This window comes from Zophobas morio, unplaced genomic scaffold, assembly GCF_036711695.1.
Source record: "Zophobas morio isolate AGI-343-1 ecotype UQ-CSIRO unplaced genomic scaffold, CSIRO_AGI_Zmor_V1 ptg000040l, whole genome shotgun sequence".
Taxonomy (NCBI): domain Eukaryota; kingdom Metazoa; phylum Arthropoda; class Insecta; order Coleoptera; family Tenebrionidae; genus Zophobas; species Zophobas morio.
This window is the reverse complement of record NW_026972145.1, coordinates 5,563,280-5,585,627: the sequence shown is the minus strand read 5'-3', so window position 1 is coordinate 5,585,627 and position 22,348 is coordinate 5,563,280. Positions and strand designations below refer to the sequence as shown.

General features: G+C 32.3%; 1 protein-coding gene across 2 annotated transcripts in view; it reads left to right on the top strand.

The window, feature by feature from the left end:
* The window catches only part of LOC135140709 (unconventional myosin-XVIIIa), a 95,864-nt gene that overhangs the window by 48,700 nt on the left and 24,816 nt on the right, over positions 1 to 22,348 (top strand). Inside the window, exons 1-6 of one of the 2 annotated variants that reach the window (XM_064071364.1) lie at positions 1,687 to 2,869; positions 2,930 to 3,298; positions 3,346 to 4,012; positions 8,018 to 8,885; positions 8,945 to 9,113; positions 14,681 to 15,061. In XM_064071364.1, the coding sequence (XP_063927434.1) occupies positions 2,243 to 2,869; positions 2,930 to 3,298; positions 3,346 to 4,012; positions 8,018 to 8,885; positions 8,945 to 9,113; positions 14,681 to 15,061 (3,081 nt within the window). In that variant the 5' untranslated portion in view covers positions 1,687 to 2,242. Of the gene's footprint in view, positions 1 to 1,686; positions 2,870 to 2,929; positions 3,299 to 3,345; positions 4,013 to 8,017; positions 8,886 to 8,944; positions 9,114 to 14,680; positions 15,062 to 22,348 lie in introns of those variants that run through there. The other variant, XM_064071363.1, reaches the window with a different exon arrangement.

Below are 22,348 nucleotides of genomic sequence, written 5' to 3'. Positions count from 1 at the left end.
TCAATTTTCCGCTTTTGCAGAATCTCGATTTAGATTTTTTCAGATTTTCCATTTCATTTCATTTTAGTTTTTGTTCCCGAATTAAAATTTTGAATTTTTCAATATTTAGATTTTGCAATTTTTTAATTTTATGGGGATTTTAATTTTCTATTTTAATTTTGTCGATTTTTCAATGTGTCGTTACTTTTTCGGATTTTCCATGTTTAGTTTCTTAAATTCATTTTTTATTTACTCAATTTTAGGAGTTTTGAATTTTCCAATTTTGCAATATTTTTCATTTCTCAAATTGTCATTTCTTTGGTTTTCGAGTTTTCAAGTCTAAATTTTCCAATTTTACGATTTTTGAAGTTTTCTTCAAATCCAAGATTTCGTAACTTTTCGATTCTTCAGTTGCTATTTAGATTTTAGATTTTTCAATTTTTCGATATTTTGCGCTTTCAAGTTTCAATTTTTCAGTTCTCCAAATTTTAAATGTGTCAATTTTTCGATTTGAATTTCTCGAGTTTTCAATTTTTGTTTCTTCAATTTTTTGATTTGCAATTTTTCAGTTTTTCATTTTTTGTTTCTTCAATTTTACGATATGCCACTCTTCGTGTTATCAGTTTAAAATCATTCATTTTTTTCGAATTTCCATTGTTCGATTTTTCAGGTTTTCAGTTTTTGAATTTCCCGATTTTTCGTTATTTTCAATTTTCCGATTTTGCAGAATCCCGATTTAGATTTTTTCAGATTTTCCATTTCATTTCATTTTAGTTTTTGTTCCCGAATTAAAATTTTGAATTTTTCAATATTTAGATTTTGCAATTTTTTAATTTTATGGGGATTTTAATTTTCTATTTTAATTTTGTCGATTTTTCAATGTGTCGTTACTTTTTCGGATTTTCCATGTTTAGTTCCTTAAATTCATTTTTTATTTACTCAATTTTAGGAGTTTTGAATTTTCCAATTTTGCAATATTTTTCATTTCTCAAATTGTCATTTCTTTGGTTTTCGAGTTTTCAAGTCTAAATTTTCCAATTTTACGATTTTTGAAGTTTTCTTCAAATTTAAGATTTCGTAACTTTTCGATTCTTCAGTTGCTATTTAGATTTTAAATTTTTCAATTTTTCGATTTTCCATTTTTTCGTTATGGTCAATTTTTAGAAATTTGAATTTTCAGGATTATTCACGATCCCGATTTTTATATTTTCGGATTTTCCATTTTTCGTTTTTTCAGCTTTTCAAGTTTTCGAATTAAAATGTTTCGTTTTTTTTTGTAATTTTTTCGCTGTTTAAATTTATGAATTCGCAATTTTTCGATGATTTTCCATTTTTTATTTATTCAGTTTCTCGATTTTTCAGCTTTTAAATTTTAACCAATTTTGCGAATTTTGAATTCGATTCTTCAATACACATTTAAATTATTTTTCTTTTTTCAATTTTTTGGTCCGCAGGAAATAGTTATTTATTCTAAGAATAAATTTTTGAAATAACACCTAAACCTGCTCGCTGCGCTCGCTTATTCAATATTTCGCGTTAAGCTGAAAATTTCGTCTTTGTCGCTGGACTCCCGCCTTTCACGTGGTCGTTTCCTCAGACCCATAGACCTCTTCCATTCAGTCAGTCGTTTATCGGTAATCGTCGCTTCGATACCAAGCGCACGTGACGCGATGTTGATCTCAGGTGTTTTCGCAGTTTTGGCGACCGAAAGTCGAGCTAGAGACTTTTCCGAGTAACAAAAAAAAAGTGCGTTCGGTGATTTTTTCACGGTCGAAATTCCAGTCGTAGCAGGTGCGAAAAATCGTGTCCACAAGTGCGCCGTGGCCGCTAATTACCCAACAAATTATGTAAATTAGCGTAACAAGATTAGAGAAAAGTGTACGTTATGTAAATGGCACTCCATGAGAAGACTTTGATATTAAATTTCGATCGCTGCCGGCCTGACCTTTCTAGCCGTAACAAGGAACTGGTCGTGTTTTCGCTATCTTCGCAACAATCCGTATGCTAAAACGCGAATTGAAATTATTAGTTGTCCGAAGAAGAGATTTTCGTGGCGTTCGTTTTGACTTAAAATAGCACGGTGCGAATTCGGCGTGGGTGTTGTATAATACTGATTAATTCAATAACCAACCTTTCGAAAAGGTAGAAATCGGTGGCAAAACGTTTTATTGCGATTTTGCAACGTCGAAAAAATGTCGTACAAATCGGTGGTCTTGCACAACGTGCTTAACTAGAGGTTTCAAAATTTTCAATTTTTAGCACGATGTTTGCCGGTTCTTTCGAGAGTTCTTTGCGTGGTGCGTCGAACAGTCCGAAAAGCGCCAAAAGTCACGGACATGGTGCCTGCAGAGGCACCGCCCATGGTACCGGCAACTACGTCAAAGACGGCGCCTTCCAGAGGACCCCCTCCAAAAGATACAGAAAGCAGTCGCCGGTTTCTACCGAAAAAACCAAAAGTGCTAGTGTCAGTTCGGAGGGTTTTAGCGAATCGGACTCTTTAGACTCGCTGGGGGAGAAAACGAAAATCGTGGCGAAAAATGTGGACGTTTCGAGTCGGTTGTACGCGAGTACTACGAAAGCGTCGGAGGCCAAAACGGCCAAAATGAGACACTTGGATATTTTTGATGTGGACGACGCGAAGTGGACGAACGACTTGAGGAGCGACAAAACGAGAAACAAGAACAAGAAAAATAAGCGAAAAGAGAATTTAAAAAAAGTCCTCGGGGATAAGTTGGTGTTGGTGGACAAGAAGAAGCGGTTTCGGAAGTTGTCGCAAGTCCAAAACGTGGATTATAGTTGTGTGGTCTTCGTAGCTGAGAGTAGAAAGTCTTCTGGTTTTTACACTTCTCTTGATAAAGATACTTGTTTCAAAAATTTAGACGATCTGAGGGTATAGTCGTGTGTTGGGTCGGTCAATTCGTGTCTTAATCGAGGGTGGTTTTTGTTCCAGGCCAAGTCTGAAGAGCACCTGGAGAAGGAAAAGCAATGGTTGGACACGGAGAAGGTGTGGCTGATGCACCGAGGCGGTTTCACCGCCGCCATGAAAGACACCTCCGGGAGTGTCGACCCCGGGAAGCTGCGCATCTGCCTCGAACAAACCAACGAAGTTTTGACCGTCGACGAAGACGACGTCGAAAAAGCCAATCCCCCGCAGTTCGATCGAGCGGAGGACTTGGCGACCTTGCGCCACCTCAACGAGTCGAGCGTCCTCCACACACTTCGACAGAGGTACGCCACCAACTTAATCCACACGTACGCCGGCTGTGGCACCCTCCTGGTGGTCAACCCTATGGCACCGCTGGCCATTTACTCCGAAAAGGTAACACTAATCAACTAACTTTGAACAATAACGAGCGTCGTGTCTAGGTGGTGGCCCTCTTCAAGGGTTGCAAGAGCGAAGACATGCCCCCCCACATCTACTCCATGGCCCAATCCTGCTACCACAGCATGCTGTCCTCCCGCCGGGACCAATCCCTAGTCTTCCTCGGCCGCTCCGGCTCGGGAAAAACCACGAATTTCCGACACTGCGTCCAGTACCTGGTGACCGCCGCCGGTTGCGCCAACAAGATCCTCACCGTGGAGAAGCTGACGTCGTTGTGGACGGTGTTGGAGAGCTTCGGCAATTGCAGGACGGTGATGAACACGAATGCCACCAGATTCACGCACATCTTCAGCTTGGACTTCGACCAGAGCGGGGCGATCGCCTCGGCGAGCATCCAGATCTTGCTGCTGGAGAAGGCGCGGATTGCGAGGAAGGTCGAGGGGGAGACGACGTTTCATGTTATGCAGAGGCTGCTGAGCGGGGTCGAGGGTAGCTTGAGGAAGGAGCTGTTTTTGGACAACTTGTCGGGGAACGAGAGTAACGCCTTCGTGAACTTGTCCCAGAAGCACGAGGATAAGCAGAGGGCGCAAGCCGACTTTGTGAAGGTGTGTGGGGCGTTCAGCGTGCTGGGAGTCGGCGAGAACGAGCAGAAGCTGATTTTTGGAGTGTTGGCGGCGATTTATCATCTGGGGAGCGCCGGAGCTGTGAAAGGTGGGGTTTCGATGTTTTTTAATTTTTGATTTCCTTGATTCGTTTTTCCAGTTTTTAAATTTTCCAATTTTGCAATTTTTAGATATCTAATTATCCGATTTTACAATTTGTCGTTTGTTCAATTTTTCATTTTTTTTTAATTCGAAAATTTGAAAAATTAAAAAAAAGGAGAAACGAATCGAATCGAAAAATAGGAAAACCCATAAATAGTGAAATCGAAAAATTATAGAATCCTCAAAATTATCGAAAAACTGTAACATTGACAGTGTGAAAAATGGAAATATTTAAAATTGAAAAAAATAAAAATTAAATAAATTTAGAAAATAAACCGAAACGAAAAATTGCAAATAAAAAAATTGAAAAATTGCAAAATCTAAAAATTGAACGTGACAGTTGCATGTCGTAAAATATAAGAAATAAAAAAATGGAAAATTGCAAATCGAAGTTCAGTGGCATAAATAACAGCGAAATTTAAAAAAATGGAAAATTAAAAAAACAATATGTATTGAAAATTCGAAAAACTCGGTCTTATTTTAGCAGCTACTAGTACCGCTCTTTGAGGGTATGTTATTTACCAAAATCAGTTTTATCTTTCCAAAAAATAGAAAATTTGAAATTTCGAAATATGTAACGAAAAACCGAAAAACTGTAAAATCGAATAATCAAAAATCGAAAAACCGTAAAATCAAAGATGCAAAAATTGAACAGTCAAAAAGTCGAAAATTGAAAAACTGAAAATTCGGAAATTGGAAATAACGAAAAATTGAATATTTGATGAATCAAAAAGACCCAAATTCCGAAATTCGAAATATCGAAAAATCTAAAAATGGGACATCCGAAAAATCGAAGTATTAAAAAAATCAAAATATCGGTAAATCAAAAAATCTGTAATCCAAAATCGAAAATTCGAAAAATCTAAAAATAGGATAATCCAAAATTCGATGAGTGAGATATTCGAAAGATCGAAAAAAGGAATTGTACATGAAACAGTTGAAATAAAAAAAAATGTTGGAACATTGAAAAATCGAAAAATGGTAAAATTAGAGAAAATAAAAAACCGAAACGAGAAATTGCACATCGAAAATTTGAAGAAATGAAAAATTGAAGAATTGATAAATTTAAAAAAATCGAAAAAAATCAATGAATCGAAAAATAAAAAAAAAGGAGAAACGAATCGAATCGAAAAATAGGAAAACCCATAAATAGTGAAATCGAAAAATTATAGAATCCTCAAAATTATCGGAAAACTGTAACATTGACAGTGTGAAAAATGGGAAAATTTAAAATTGGAAAAAATAAAAATTAAATAAATTTAGAAAATAAACCGAAACGAGAAATTGCACATCGAAAATTTGAAGAAATGAAAAATTGAAGAATTGAAATTGAAAAAAATCGAAAAAATTAATGAATCGAAAAATTAAAAAAAAAAGTAGAAACGAATCGAATCGAAAAATAGGAAAACCCATAAATAGTGAAATCGAAAAATCATAGAATCCTCAAAATTATGGAAAAACTGTAACATTGACGGTGTGAAAAATGGAAAAAAGAAAAATTAAATAAATTTAGAAAATAAACCGAAACGAAAAATTGCAAATAAAAAAATTGAAAAATTGCAAAATCTAAAAATTGAAACATCAAAAATTTGGAAAATCGAAAAACTGAAAGATTAAAAATTAAAACGTGACAGTTGCATGTCGTAAAATATAAGAAATAAAAAAAATGGAAAATTGCAAATCGAAGAAGTTCAGTGGCGTAAATAACAACGAAATTTAAAAAAAATGGAAAATTAAAAAAACTGAATATGTATTGAAAATTCGAAAAAAATCGGTCTTATTTTAGCAGCTACTAGCCCCCCCACCCACCCTCTTTTTTCTTTGAGGGTATGTTATTTGCCAAAATCAGTTTTATCTTTCCAAAAAATGGAAAAATTGAAATTTCGAATGTAACCGAAAAATTGTAAAATCGAATAATCAAAAATTGAAAAACTGAAAATTCGGAAATTGGAAATAACGAAAAATTGAATATTTGATGAATCAAAAAGACCCAAATTCCGAAATTCGAAATATCGAAAAATCTAAAAATGGGACTTCCGAAAAATTGAAATTTTGAAACGTCGAAATGTCAAAAAATCGAAGTATTAAAAAAATCAAAATATCCGTAAATCAAAAAATCTGGAATCCAAAATCGAAAATTCGAAAAATCTAAAAATAGGGTAATCCAAAATTCGATGAGTGAGATATTCGAAAGATCGAAAAAAGGAATTGTACATGAAACAGTTGAAATAAAAAAAAATGTTGGAACATTGAAAAATCGAAAAATGGTAAAATTAGAGAAAATAAAAAACCGAAACGAGAAATTGCACATCGAAAATTTGAAGAATTGGTAAGTTGGAAAAAATCGAAAAAAATCAATGAATCGAAAAATTAAAAAAAAGGAGAAACGAATCGAATCGAAAAATAGGAAAACCCATAAATAATGAAATCGAAAAATTATAGAATCCTCAAAATTATCGAAAAACTGTAACATTGACGGTGTGAAAAATGGAAAAAAGAAAAATTAAATAAATTTAGAAAATAAACCGAAACGAAAAATTGCAAATAAAAAAATTTTAAAAATTGCAAAATCTAAAAATTGAAACATCTAAAATTTGGAAAATCGAAAAACTGAAAGATTTAAAAATGAAAACGTGACAGTTGCATGTCGTAAAATATAAGAAATAAAAAAAAATGGAAAATTGCAAATCGAAGAAGTTCAGTGGCATAAATAACAGCGAAATTTAAAAAAATGGAAAATTCAAAAAACTGAATATGTATTGAAAATTCGAAAAAATCTGTCTTATTTTAGCAGCTACAAGCCCCGCCCACCCACCCTCTTTTTTCTTTGAGGGTATGTTATTTGCCAAAATCAGTTTTATCTTTCCAAAAAATGGAAAATTTGAAATTTCGAAATATGTAACGAAAAACCGAAAAATTGTAAAATCGAATAATCAAAAATCGAAAAACCGTAAAATCAAAGATGCAAAAATTGAACAGTCAAAAAGTCGAAAATTGAAAAATTGAATATTTGATGAATCAAAAAGACCCAAATTCCAAAATTCGAAATATCGAAAAATCTAAAAATGGGACATCCGAAAAATTGAAATTTTGAAACGTCGAAATGTCAAAAAATCGAAGTATTAAAAAATCAAAATATCGGTAAATCAAAAAATCTGGAATCCAAAATCGAAAATTCCAAAAATCTAAAAATAGGATAATCCAAAATTCGATGAGTGAGATATTCGAAACATCGAAAAAAGGAATTGTACATGAAACAGTTGAAATAAAAAAAAATGTTGGAACATTGAAAAATGGAAAAATTTGAAGAAATGAAAAATTGAAGAATTGATAAATTGAAAAGTTATAAATAAAAAATTTTGAAATCCAATAACTGAAAAATGAAAATTCTAAAATCGTAAAATTAAGAAAGTGAAAAATTTTAAAAATTGTTATGAAACTGCAAAAACAAAAAATAAAAAAATCGGAAAACCGAAAGTTGAAAATCCGAAGAATTGAAAAAATAAAGAATGAAAAATCTGGGGAATTATAAATCGAAAAATTGCAACATATAAAAAATTGAAAACTTGAAAAATCTTAAATCAAAAAATTGTAAAACTGAGAAAACAAAAATGTATTAAAATGGAAACATTGAAAAATGGAATAATTGAAAAAAAAATATATAAAAAATCGAAAAATTGCTAATCGAGAAACTGAATTAAAAAAAAACATTGAAGAATTTTTTTCAAAAAAGCGAGATATGTTGGACTGCATTTCAAAGGCGAGGGAAGTTCTGTCGAAATAGCTTTCGACTCAAGTTTGTCTGTAGTAGCCACTAGCACAACATTTCTTAAGTTGTTATTGAAATTTTAATGAAACTAAATTTTAACACACCTTAAAAAAATTGTAGCGAATGTACCCATTTTTTGTTCCATCATAATCAATTTAACCCAATAATTTTTTCTTGCTCCAGCGGGACCTTCAAACAACCGTTACCAATTCGCCAACCCCCAGTCGGCCCAGCGCGCCGCCGCCCTCCTGGGCACCACCGTCGAGGAGCTTTCCCGCGTCATCTTCGGCCTGTCCTCTGGCGGCATGGTCACTCCCAACACCCCTCGCGCCCCTTTCCGCACCCCTTCACCCATCGACAAGGGCCTGGAGCGCGAAGCCGTCGGCCTAGAAGCCGTGGAAGGCATGGCTATGGGCCTCTACGCCGAAGTGTTCAACTGCATCGCCTCCCTCATCAACAGATCTATATCGGCGTCGTGCCACACCGTCTCCAGCATCCTCCTCATCGACACCCCTGGTTTCCAAAACCCGGCAACCTGCGGCCGCCAAGCCGGAGCCACCTTCGAGGACCTCTGCCACAACTACCTGCAAGAGCGCCTCCAGCTGCTCTACCACCACACCAACCTGGTGGCACCCAAGGACCGCTACCTCCAGGAAAACATCGAGTTCGCCTACGACGAAAACGAGAACGAGAACTTGATAAACCCCACGCCGCTGGTGAACCTGCTGGACAAGACGGCGCAGAACAGCGTGGTGAGGACGTCGCAGACGGATCTGCACGAAGGGGATAGGAGGGGGTTGTTGTGGTTGTTGGACGAGGAGGCAATCTACCCCGGGTCGACGGACGACTCCTTCTTGGAGAGGTTGTTCACGCATTACGGAGACAGGGATCACCAGCTGCTGCTGAGGAAGGCGCCGGGGAATAACCAGTTCATTCTTCAGCACCTGCAGGGGACGAATCCGGTGCTGTACACCGCCAAAGGGTGGCTGAAGCACAGCAGGGAGAATCCGATCGCCAGGGCGGCGGTTACGGTGTTGCAGGAGAGTTGCAAGTAAGTTTCGGTTGGTTGGATTTAGGGTGTTGAGTTCAAGGTTTTTTGTGTGGTTTCAGGGAGGATTTGAGCAAGTTGTTCGTTAGTGTGAGAGGATTGGGGGCGACGACGTTCAGCGGATCGCTGGTGGGGATCGAGGGGACGCAGTCGTTGAGGAGGGCGTCCAGTATTAGGAGGACTTTTACGGCGGGGACGGCTGCCATAAAACGCAAGAGTATATGCTTACAGGTGGGTCGAAAAAGCAAAAAGTCGCTACAGAGTGACAGGTTTATTGCTTAGACGGTCAAGATAAAATTCATGAGGTGTGTACATTGTGCTTATTGTTTGTTTAACGTTTTTAGTATGAAAAAAATTGTTGGATTTAGTAGGTTAGTGTAACTGCACAATTAACATTTTCTAATCGTTGACCCGTTCAGAGAAATCGTTAAAAATAACGTTATTGTTTGCATTAACACTATAAAGATTCAGTCTGAATTGTGTTAACTTTAAATTTGACTTTGTGGGTAGGTTTTGTTTAAATGCCTGGGTGTATAATGCGTTGCCTATGCAAGAGTTTGAAAAACCTGCATTTCTGTGAAGATCTTGGTTTCTTTTTTTTTTTTTTTTTAATGTGAAATATCATAAAGGTTCCTGCAGTGCCATCTTTGAATACATTTGAAAAAATCTGGAGGCCCCAAGTGCCTCGATTTTTCAGTTTTCGCATTTATCGATTTTATTAACTTTCGGTTTTCCATTTTTCAATTTTTCGATCTTAGATTTTTCAATTTTTAAGTTTTCAATTCCCAATGGTTACCAAAAGTCAACGAAGATTCGGTTGACTTTTGGTAACCATTTAGACAATTTTGATTTTAATTCCCCATTTTCGAATTTTTGGTTTTTTTTGAAATGTCGAATTTTTGATTTTTCAATTCTTGTCTTTGATTTTTGGGTTTCCTGTTTTAGATTTTTCCATTTTCGGTTTTTCGGCATTTCGAATTTTCGAATTTTTGAATTTTCCATTTTTTTGAATTATCGATTTTAATTCATAAAACATAGATTTACTGGCTAAAAGAACAAAAGTTCCAAAACAGAGACACAAAGGTTATACAAAAAAATTGATTTTTCGATTTTTTTTTCTTAAAAGCATGATGATTGTTTTGAAAGAGTTTGAAAGATTCTAGGATGAAATTCTCATGTGTCTTTTTTCTTAAAAGAAATATCTTGTGAATCTGCATTAAAGTGTGGGCTCAAACACGCTTACAGAAATGGTCATTTTTTTGAGGGCGAGCGAAATTTTGCCTAAACTCATTTTTTTTCCATTTCTCGTATCCAGTATTAGCTCGTTTTGGATTTTTGGATTTATTTTCAATTCCTTTGGGTTTTTCCGATTTTTTGGATTTTTTCTTTTTCTGATTTCTTTTTTCGATATTTTCGTTTTGGAGTTTCTAGATTTTTTTCGAATTATTGAATTTCTTGGATTTTTTTCTAATCTGGATTATTGATATTATGGCATTTTTTCATTTTTTTTTGGCTCATGGATTTTTTAGTATTTTGGAATTGTTATTTTTGGTTTCGGTTTTTTGGAATTATTGGGTTTTTTGGAATTTTTCGACATTTTGAATTCATTTAATTCTTTAGTTTTTTTTTAGTTTTTTTTTTTGGATTTTGTGAATTTTGAATTTTTTGGACATTTTCGTTTTGGAGTTTTTGGATTTTTGGGATTTTTTTTGATATTTCGAATTTTTTCCTCGAGGATTTTTTGGAATTATGTATTATTTTGGGTTTTTGATATTATTACATTTTTTCATTTTTCTAATCGATTTGTTGACTTTTTTCGGATTTTTGGAATTACGTATTGGATTTTTTGAATTTTTAGAATTTTTGGAACTCTTGAATTTTGTGATTTTTTTCGATTTCTTTGGATTTTTTTCGGTTGTTTGGAATTCTTCGATTTTTTGATTTTCTCGTTTTGGATTTTTGGAATTATTATTTCTTGAATTTTTTTCTATTGGATTTTTTCGATTTTAGGAATTATGAACTGATTTTTTGCATTTTTGAATTATTGAACTTCGTGGATTTTGATTTTTTGCATATCTTCGATTTGCAGTTTTTGGATTTTTAGCATTTTTTGGAATTTCATCGATTTTTCAGATTTTTTCCTCTTGGATTTTTTGGATTTTTGGAATTATGAATTGAATTTTTTTGGAATTTCGTATTGGATTATTTGGATTTTTTCCTTACGGATTTTTTAGTATTTTGGAAACGTTGGATTTTTTTGTTTAGGATTTTTGGAATTTTTCGATATTTTGAATTCTATAAATTTTTTAGTTTTTTTTTATTTTGTCCCTTTTGGATTTTTAGAATTATTGGAATTCGTGGAATTTGGATTTTTGGATTTTTGAAATTATTGCATTTGTTGAGTTTTGTCGTTTTGAATTCACCGATTTTTTTTTTTTGATTTTTGCATTGTTGGAATTATTTACAGATTTTTTTTTTTTGGATTTTTGAATTATCGAATTGAATTTTTTGCATATTTTCGTTTGGAGTTTTTAGATTTTTGTAATTTTTTTTGGAATGTTAACGATTTTTCAGATTTTTTCCTCTTGAATTTTTTGGATTTTTGGAATTATGAATTGGATTTTCTTGGATTTGTTCAATTTGGATTTTTGGAATTATTGGATTTCTTGGCTTTTTTTTCCTTGCATTTTTTGAATTATGTATTGATTTTTTTGGATTTGTGATTTATTGGATTTCGTGGATTTTGATTTTTTGCATATTTTCGTTTTAGAGTTTTTGGATTTTTGGGATTTTTTGGAATTTCATCGATTTTTCAGATTTTTTCCTCTTGGATTTTTTAGATTTTTGAATTAATGAATTTCTTCATTTTTTCGACTTGGATTTTTGAAATTATTATATTTTTCATTTTTTAATCGATGTTTTTGCGCCTTTTTGGATTTTTGGAATTACGTATTGGATTTTTGTATTTTATCTTTACGGATTGTTTAGTATTTCGGAATTGTGGCATTTTTTCGTTTAGGATTTTTGGAATTTTTTGATATTTTGAATTCTATCAACTTTTTATTTTTTTCTGTTTTTTTTTTTAATTATGCCGCTTTAGGATTTTTAGAATTATTGGATTTTTGAGTTTATTCGATTTTTTGGATTTTTAAAATAATTGGATTTCTTGAGTTTTGTTGTTTTGGGTTTTTCTTGTTTTTTTTTTCGATTTCTTTGGATTTGTTCCATTTTTTGGAATTCATCGATTTTTTTAATTTTGGATTTTTAGAATTATGTATTTGTTTTCTTGGATTTTTGCAATTATTTATTGATTTTTTTTTTTGATTTTTGAATTATTGAATTTCGTGGATTATGAATTTTTTGGATATTTTTGTTTGGAGTTTTTGGATTTTTTTGGAATTTCAACGATTTTTTAGATTTTTTCCTCTTGAATTTTTTGGAATTATTGGATTTCTTGGCTTTTTTTTCTTGGATTTTTTGAATTATGTATTGATTTTTTTTGTATTTGTGAATTATTGGATTTCGTGGATTTTGAATTTTTTGGATATTTTCGTGTTGGATTTTTGTATTTTATCTTTACGGATGTTTTAGTATTTCGGAATTGTGGCATTTTTTCGTTTAGGACTTTTGGAATTTTTCGATATTTTGAATTCTATCAATTTTTAGTTTTTTTCTATTTTTTTTTTAATTATGTCGCTTTAGGATTTTTAGAATTATTGGATTTTCTGGATTTTGGAGTTTTTAAATAATTTTGTTTTGGATTTTTGGGTTTATTCGATTTTTTGGATTTTTAAAATTATTGGATTTCTTGAGTTTTGTTGTTTTGGTTTTTTCTTGTTTTTTTTCGATTTCTTTGGATTTTTTCCATTTTTTGGAATTCGTCGATTTTTTTGATTTTGGATTTTTAGAATTATGTATTTGTTTTCTTGGAATTTTGGAATTATTTATTGATTTTTTTTTGGATTTTTGAATTATTGAATTTCGTGGATTTTGAATTCTTTGGATATTTTTGTTTGGAGTTTTTGGATATTTTTGTTCGGAGTTTTTAGATTTTTTTTGGAATTTCAACGATTTTTTAGATTTTTTCCTCTTGAATTTTTTGGAATTATTAGATTTCTTGGATTTTTTGAAGTACGTATTGATTTTTTTGTATTTGTGAATTATTGGATTTCGTGGATTTTGAATTTTTTGGATATTTTCGTGTTGGATTTTTGTATTTTATCTTTACGGATGTTTTAGTATTTCGGAATTGTGGCATTTTTTCGTTTAGGATTTTTGGAATTTTTCGATATTTTGAATTCTATCAACTTTTTATTTTTTTCTGTTTTTTTTTTAATTATGCCGCTTTAGGATTTTTAGAATTACTGGATTTTCTGGATTTTGGATTTTTTCAATAATTTTGTTTTGGATTTTTGGGTTTATTCGATTTTTTGAATTTTTAAAATAATTGGATTTCTTGAGTTTTGTTTTGGGTTTTTCTTGTTTTTTTTTCGATTTCTTTGGATTTTTTCCATTTTTTGGAATTCATCGATTTTTTTGATTTTGGATTTTTAGAATTATGTATTTGTTTTCTTGGATTTTTGAAATTATTTATTGATTTTTTTTGGATTTTTGAATTATTGAATTTCGTGGATTTTGAATTTTTTGGATATTTTTGTTTGGAGTTTTTGGATATTTTTGTTTGGAGTTTTTGGATTTTTTTTTGGAATTTCAACGATTTTTTAGATTTTTTCCTCTTGAATTTTTTGGAATTTTTTGATTTCTTGGCTTTTTTATTTCTTGGATTTTTTGAATTATGTATTGATTTTTTTTGTATTTGTTAATTATTGGATTTCGTGGATTTTGAATTTTTTGGATATTTTCGTGTTGGATTTTTGTATTTTATCTTTACGGATGTTTTAGTATTTCGGAATTGTGGCATTTTTTCGTTTAGGATTTTTGGAATTTTTCGATATTTTGAATTCTATCAACTTTTTATTTTTTTCTGTTTTTTTTTAATTATGCCGCTTTAGGATTTTTAGAATTACTGGATTTTCTGGATTTTGGATATTTTAAATAATTTTGTTTTGGATTTTTGGGTTTATTCGATTTTTTGGATTTTTAAAATTATTGGATTTCTTGAGTTTTGTTGTTTTGGGTTTTTCTTGTTTTTTTCGGTTTCTTTGGATTTTTTCAATTTTTTGAATTCATCGATTTTTTTGATTTTGGATTTTTAGAATTATGTATTTGTTTTCTTGGATTTTTGGAATTATTTATTGATTTTTTTTGGATTTTTGAATTATTGAATTTCGTGGATTTTGAATTTTTTGGATATTTGTGTTTGGAGTTTTTGGATTTTTTTTTTGAATTTCAACGATTTTTTAGATTTTTTCCTCTTGAATTTTTTGGATTTCTTGGCTTTTTTCTTGGATTTTTTGAATTATGTATTGATTTTTTTGTATTTGTGAATTATTGGATTTCGTGGATTCTGGATTTTTTGGATATTTTCGTGTTGGAGTTTTTGTATTTTTGGGATTTTTGGAATTTTATCGATTTTTCAGATTTTTTCCTCTAGGATTTTTTGGATTTTGGAATTACGAGTTGGATTTTTGAATTATTGGATTTCTTAGATTTTTTCGATATTTTGAAGTATATCAATTTTTACTTCAGACTGGTTTTTTTAATCGTAATCCTTATTTTTTTAACAAGAGAAAGTGCTTTCTCGCTATTATACATATCTTTTAATCATCTCGTTTCGACACCTGGACAACCCAAATAAAATCTTCATTTCAGAGTATAACGTGTTGCCTATCTTTCAGACCAAATTCACCGTAGACGGCCTAGTCGAGACGCTCCGTCGCACCCGCCTCCGCTTCGTCCACTGCCTCCTCCCCCAGCACAACGCCGGCTTCTGCGAGGCCTTGGCCGTGAAAACCAGCCTGGGCCAATCCGAGGACGCCCTAATGAACGTCCCACTCCTACGATCCCAGATACGCGGAGGCCAAATCCTCGACGCCGTCCGCCTCCACAAGCAAGGCTTCCCGAACTTCCTTCCCCTCGGCGAATTCAGGCGACGCTTCAGACTCCTAGCCGGCGACAGCAAAATATCCAGCCCGGTCCTGGACGAGCGGAAGGCCGTCGAGGACATGCTGCTCGCCGTCGACTTGGAGCTGTCCAGCTACAGGGTCGGACTGAGCCAGGTACGCACAAATCAATTCAAAAACACCTGAAACCCTGTTAAATCGGTGCTCGATTTTACGACCGGTTGTCTGCCACGCTCCAACAGCCCCACAGGTGATTCTACTTTCACAGCGCACCCTCATCCAAAAGAGTGCGTTGACTTCGACTTTCACCCGAGATGATGATGGAAATGTGTGCCGCTTGTTTTGTTGTTCGATTGCACCGGTAAAGGTGCAGCCTTTTTTCTCGTTAATGGAAGAAAGGTTGGCGATTTTAAACCGGTCTGACCTCTATTTTCTCGGCGAAGATGCGAGCACGATTAACATACAATGTAGGTTCGCATTCTGGGCTGTTTGGTGGTTTTTTCCGGCGAGGTTTTGGCTTTTCGGGCCGTTACGTAAGGCGTTTTTCGGATGGCAGAGTCTGCGTACCGAAAATAACAAGACGGGATTTCTGCACGTCGGTTGCGGTTACGGTGCATTAGGATTCTGCGGTTGGGGCGCTCGGGTGTGTTTTCTTGACCTTGTGGTGAAGCGGAGGTTATTTTAAAGTTTAAAACGAAGGCGAAGTTGGTGCGATAGAAGTGGATTTAAAAAAAAATCACACGACTTTCTTTCGTAGAAATCACACTTTGTTTATGTATATCAAAAGAAAGTTTGACACAATCTAATCTTGTTTTTTATTTTTGGCGCTTTTTTTGCCGTTTTACTACCCGAGCGTAAGCTAAGGAAGAAATTAAATTTTTTTGAAAAAAAAAAATGTAAACATCACGACATATTCCAAGTTTAACTTTGAAACTGCAAAACCGATTGCTCTGAAATCTTGCAAATGTTTTAAAGTTATCCTAAGAATGGTAAATCGTTGACCAAAATTTTTTTCGGTTAGCCCTCCCCAAAAAATGTTTACGTCATTTTAGAATTTTGCCGAATTTTCCTTAAATTTTACAGAATTACGACTCCTGCATGAGTCATTCATGAATCCGTGTTGAGTTTTTATCCTAAACGTACAGATTTTTTTTTAAATCAAAATTATATGTCATTTTACAATTTAAAAATCATCAGTTTTGAGGTTATAAGGATTTTTAGATTTTCGAACATTTGATTCATCGAATTTTCGAATATTTGATTAATCGATTTTTGGGATTTCCTATTTTGGTTATTCTATTTTCGATTTCGAATTTTTCGAAATTCGATTTTTTTTTAATTTCTTCTGTTTCAATTTCTCGATTTTTCGAATTTTCGTTTTTTCAATTTTCAATTCATCGAATTTTCGATTTTTCGATATTGAATTTTCAATTTTTATTTCTCGATCTTTCAGTTTTTCCATTTTTCGAATTTTCGATTTGTCAGGTTTTTAATTATACGACTTCAATTTTTCCACATTTGACATTTCAGTTTTCCTATATTTCGATTCTTGGATTTCTCGATTTTTCTTAATCTCGATTTTCGAATTTTCAATTTTTGAATTCATTTTTTTCAATTTTTAGAATTTTTGATTTTGATTCTTCAGTTTTTTTTACTTCTTGATTTTCCAATCTCAGTTTTTCGATTTTTAGTTTCTCGAAATGTTCGATTTTTCAAGTTTTACATTCATCAGTTTTTATACTTTTCAATTTTTCCACTCATCGATTTCCCAAATTTTTAATTCCATTCTTCCCTTTTCCATTTTTCGAAGTTTTCGAAAGTTTGTACTTTTCAGAAACGCGATTTATTTGACTTTTTTATCAGGTTTTTAATTATACGACTTCAATTTTTCCACATTTGATATTTCAATTTTCCTATATTTCGATTCTTGGATTTCTCGATTTTTCTTAATCTCGATTTTCGAATTTTCAATTTTTCAATTCATTTTTTCAATTTTTAGAATTTTTGATTTTGATTCTTCAGTTTTTTAACTTCTTGATTTTCCAATCTCAGTTTTTCGATTTTTAATTTCTCGAATGTTAGATTTTTCAAGTTTTACATTCATCAGTTTTTATACTTTTCAATTTTTCGACCCATCGATTTCCCAAATTTTTAATTCCATTCTTCCCTTTTCGATTTTTCGAAGTTTTCGAATCGCCACGGTTTGTACTCTTCAGAAACGCGATTTATTTGACTTTTTTATCAGGTTTTTAATTATACGACTTCAATTTTTCCACATTTGATATTTCAGTTTTCCTATATTTCGATTCTTGGATTTGTCGATTTTTCTTAATCTCGATTTTCGAATTTTCAATTTTTGAATTAATTTTTTCAATTTTTAGAATTTTTGATTTTTGATTTTGATTCTTCAGTTTTTTAACTTCTTGATTTTCCAATCACAGTTTTTCGATTTTTAGTTTCTCGAATGTTCGATTTTTCAAGTTTTACATTCATCAGTTTTTATACTTTTCAATTTTTCGACCCATTGATTTCCCAAATTTTTAATTCGATTCTTCCCTTTTCGATTTTTCGAAGTTTTCGAAACGCCACGGTTTGTACTTTTCAGAAACGCGATTTATTTGACTTTTTTATCAGGTTTTTAATTATACGACTTGAATTTTTCCACATTTGACATTTCAATTTTCCTATGTTTCGATTCTTGGATTTCTCGATTTTTCTTAATCTCGATTTTCGAATTTTCAAGTTTTGAATTAATTTTTTCAATTTTTAGAATTTTTGATTTTGATTCTTCAGTTTTTTACTTCTTGATTTTCCAATCACAGTTTTTCGATTTTTAGTTTCTCGAATGTTCGATTTTTCAAATTTTACATTCATCAGTTTTTATACTTTTCAATTTTTCGACTCATCGATTTCCCAAATTTTTAATTCCATTCTTCCCTTTTCGATTTTTCGAAGTTTTCGAAACGCCACGGTTTGTACTTTTCAGAAACGCGATTTATTTGACTTTTTTATCAGGTTTTTAATTATACGACTTCAATTTTTCCACATTTGATATTTCAATTTTCCTATATTTCGATTCTTGGATTTCTCGATTTTTCTTAATCTCGATTTTCGAATTTTCAATTTCTGAATTCATTTTTTCAATTTTTAGAATTTTTGATTTTGGTTCTTCAGTTTTTTTACTTCTTGATTTTCCAATCTCAGTTTTTCGATTTTTAGTTTCTCGAATGTTCGATTTTTCAAGTTTTACATTCATCAGTTTTTATACTTTTCAATTTTTCGACTCATCGATTTCCCAAATTTTTAATTCCATTCTTCCCTTTTCGATTTTTCGAAGTTTTCGAAACGCCACGGTTTGTACTTTTCAGAAACGCGATTTATTTGACTTTTTTATCAGGTTTTTAATTATACGACTTCAATTTTTCCACATTTGACATTTCAGTTTTCCTATATTTCGATTCTTGGATTTCTCGATTTTCGAATTTTCAATTTTTGAATTCATTTTTTCAATTTTTAGAATTTTTGATTTTGGTTCTTCAGTTTTTGTACCTCTTGATTTTCCAATCTCAGTTTTTCGATTTTTAGTTTCTCGAATGTTCGATTTTTCAAGTTTTACATTCATCAGTTTTTATACTTTTCAATTTTTCGACTCATCGATTTCCCAAATTTTTAATTCCACTCTTCCCTTTTCGATTTTTCCAAGTTTTCGAAACGCCACGGTTTGTACTTTTCAGAAACGCGATTTATTTGACTTTTTTATCAGGTTTTTAATTATACGCCTTCAATTTTTCCACATTTGATATTTCAGTTTTCCTATATTTCGATTCTTGGATTTCTCGATTTTTCTTAATCTCGATTTTCGAATTTTAAATTTTTGAATTAATTTTTTCAATTTTTAGAATTTTTGATTTTTGATTTTGGTTCTTCAGTTTTTTTACTTCTTGATTTTCCAATCACAGTTTTTCGATTTTTAGTTTCTCGAATGTTCGGTTTTTCAAGTTTTACATTCATCAGTTTTTATACTTTTCAATTTTCCGACTCATCGATTTCCCAAATTTTTAATTCCATTCTTCCCTTTTCGATTTTTCGAAGTGTTCGAAACGCCACGGTTTGTACTTTTCAGAAACGCGATTTATTTGACTTTTTTATCAGGTTTTTAATTATACGACTTGAATTTTTCCACATTTGACATTTCAGTTTTCCTATATTTCGATTCTTGGATTTCTCGATTTTCGAATTTTCAATTTTTGAATTCATTTTTTCAATTTTTAGAATTTTTGATTTTGGTTCTTCAGTTTTTGTACTTCTTGATTTTCCAATCTCAGTTTTTCGATTTTTAGTTTCTCGAATGTTCGATTTTTCAAGTTTTACATTCATCAGTTTTTATACTTTTCAATTTATCGACTCAACGATTTCCCAAATTTTTAATTCCATTCTTCCCTTTTCGATTTTTCGAAGTTTTCGAAACGCCATGGTTTGTACTTTTCCGAAACGCGATTTATTCGACTTTTTTATCAGGTTTTTAATTATACGACTTCAATTTTTCCACATTTGATATTTCAATTTTCCTATATTTCGATTCTTGGATTTCTCGATTTTTCTTAATCTCGATTTTCGAATTTTCAATTTTTGAATTCATTTTTTCAATTTTTAGAATATTTGATTTTTGATTTTGATTCTTCAGTTTTTTAACTTCTTGATTTTCCAATCTCAGTTTTTCGATTTTTAGTTTCTCGAATGTTCGATTTTTCAAGTTTTACATTCATCAGTTTCTATACTTTTCAATTTTTCGACTCATAGATTTCCCAAATTTTTAATTCCATTCTTCCCTTTTCGATTTTTCGAAGTTTTCGAAACGCCACGGTTTGTACTTTTCAGAAACGCGATTTATTTGACTTTTTTATCAGGTTTTCAATTATACGACTTCAATTTTTCCACATTTGGTAGTTCAATTTTCCTATATTTCGATTCTTGGATTTCTCGATTTTTCTTAATCTCGATTTTCGAATTTTCAATTTTTGAATTCATTTTTTCAATTTTTAGAATTTTTGTTTTTTGAATTTGATTCTTCAGTTTTTTAACTTCTTGATTTTCCAATCTCAGTTTTTCGATTTTTAGTTTCTCGAATGTTCGATTTTTCGGGTTTTACATTCATCAGTTTTTATACTTTTCAATTTTTCGACTCATCGATTTCCCAAATTTTTAATTCCATTCTTCCCTTTTCGATTTTTCCAAGTTTTCGAAACGCCACGGTTTGTACTTTTCAGAAACGCGATTTATTTGACTTTCCTTCAAGGGCACGGAAAGTTCTGTCTAAATAACCTTCTACCAATTTTTTATCGAGGTTATTCACCACCGCCGAAAGAAAGAATTGAAACCCGACCATCATTTTTCGACACAAACATAAATATTCGCCGCATCAGAGAAACTGGTTCTTAACTTCTTCCATATTAAATTGTTAAAAAATCAACGTCAAGTCCTCAACTTAATAACACGTCTCCTATACAAGCGTACTTCAAAGTGAAAGGTTTAACTGTAAATTAAGTTGCTGTTCGAAAAAGCAGCAATTAAACCATCAAGTTTGTTTGGGAAAGAAAAAATCGATTAACTGGATAGTCGACCTGAAAAGTCTGCACTGTGTCACTGTTTTTCGGCTTTAGTCGACTCGTCGGACCCGTTTATTTCCCTCTCGGCCTCAAATAAATCTTGACGAACTGGCGATTTCTACATTTTTAGAATTTTCGCCTCGAAACAACGCTAGCATCTCAATTTTGCCGATTAATTATATTAGAAAATGGTTTTTGGTGCGATTTTCGGAACTCTAGGCGTGGGAGGAAGGCGATTTCTGGTACCACTTTCACCCACAGGACACACCCGACACCGTCACTAATTCATTATTCGGATTTCGATTTACTAAAAAATTCCCGGAGCGACCAGCAGATGATGGTAGATGGGGCGGTGACGTCACCGATGGTTATATTATGTTTGTTTAATTAAAGGCCTGTCACGGATCGACAGATAAAAACAGTTATGGAGAATTTCCGGTGCGGCGTGGGCCTACTTTTATTCAATACTTGCACATACTTCGGCACGGTTGACCCATGACCCGCGTTGGTTTCCTGGCCGATTTGTCATATGGCAAACGGTGATTTCCTCGTCCTCGATTACCCACCTTAGTGTTGTGATGTAACGAGCGATTGCTTCGCACGTTCGACAAGAAAACGTACTTGGAACTGCGATTGTTGAAATTTCTTTTTTGTTGTGACGAAACGCTGAATTTGAGTGATGTGATGATAAGCGATACAATGTTGCATCCATCGGCGAAATTTTCCATTCAAGAGTGACTCGAAAGTTTGTTAAAGTTTAAACTGGTCGGTTGTTTAACAATAAAGTTAATGATATTACTTGTGAAAGGATGTATTAAATATAATTAATACTCGTCGTACTGATGACTTTGTAAATATTGGAGTGCTGGCATATATGTTGCTAATAACAGTTTCGTTATAGAGAAAACTGGACGGACTTTGTTTGTTTAACTTACTTTGCTGCAGATTTTAGTACACTATCGTGGTCGGAGATTTCTTTGAAGTTTTTACTTCTCGAGCAATGAATTTCTCGCTTTTGTACCGATTTTTTGGTTAGATTCAAAGGGAATTTCGAATAGTTGGAATTTTCCCACTGACGTTAGAATCTTGGGGACCCCTGGTGTCAAAAATTAAATTTGAAACAACCTTAGGAGTTTTGGGTTAGCAAGAATTTGAAAAAATCCCCTGAAATTTCTAGTGTATTTGAGTTTTGAAATGTTTTTAAATTTGAAACAATCCTGAGAGCCGCGGATGTTTTTTTTTTGAAAGAATTTGAAAAAAAAAGTTTGGAGATCCCTGATGTTTCGTTTTTTGGAAAAATTTCCAGATGTTTTATTTTTGAAAGAGTTTGAAATAAGAATTTAAAAAAATCTGGCGAACCCGGGATGTTTTGTTTTAGACAAGATCCCTGGGACCCTAGTGTATTTAATTTTTTAATTTTGAAAAAATTTTCCTGATTTGTTTTTGAAATCATTTGAAAATTATCTTTGGGGTCCTGGTATTTTATTTTTGGAGGATTTTGAAAAAATCTCAGAGGTCTCTGGTGCATTATTTTTCAAAGAGTTCGAAATAATCTAAAGGTTTTTTTTATTTGAAAAAATCTTAGGAGCTCCCTGGCGACCCTAGTGTATTTAGATCCTCAAAACACCAAAATGTCCAAATCCTCACAACACAAAAATCAATTTTTCTATTTCTCAGTTTTCCAGTTTATCATTTTTTCAGTTTTTCAATTTTTTGATTATTTAAATTTCAAAATTTTCAATTTTTCATTTTTCATTTTTTTGATTTTTCGATTTTGCGTGGTTTTGTTATCTCGATTTTTCGATTTCCCAATTTTTCGATATTTTAGTTTTGGAAT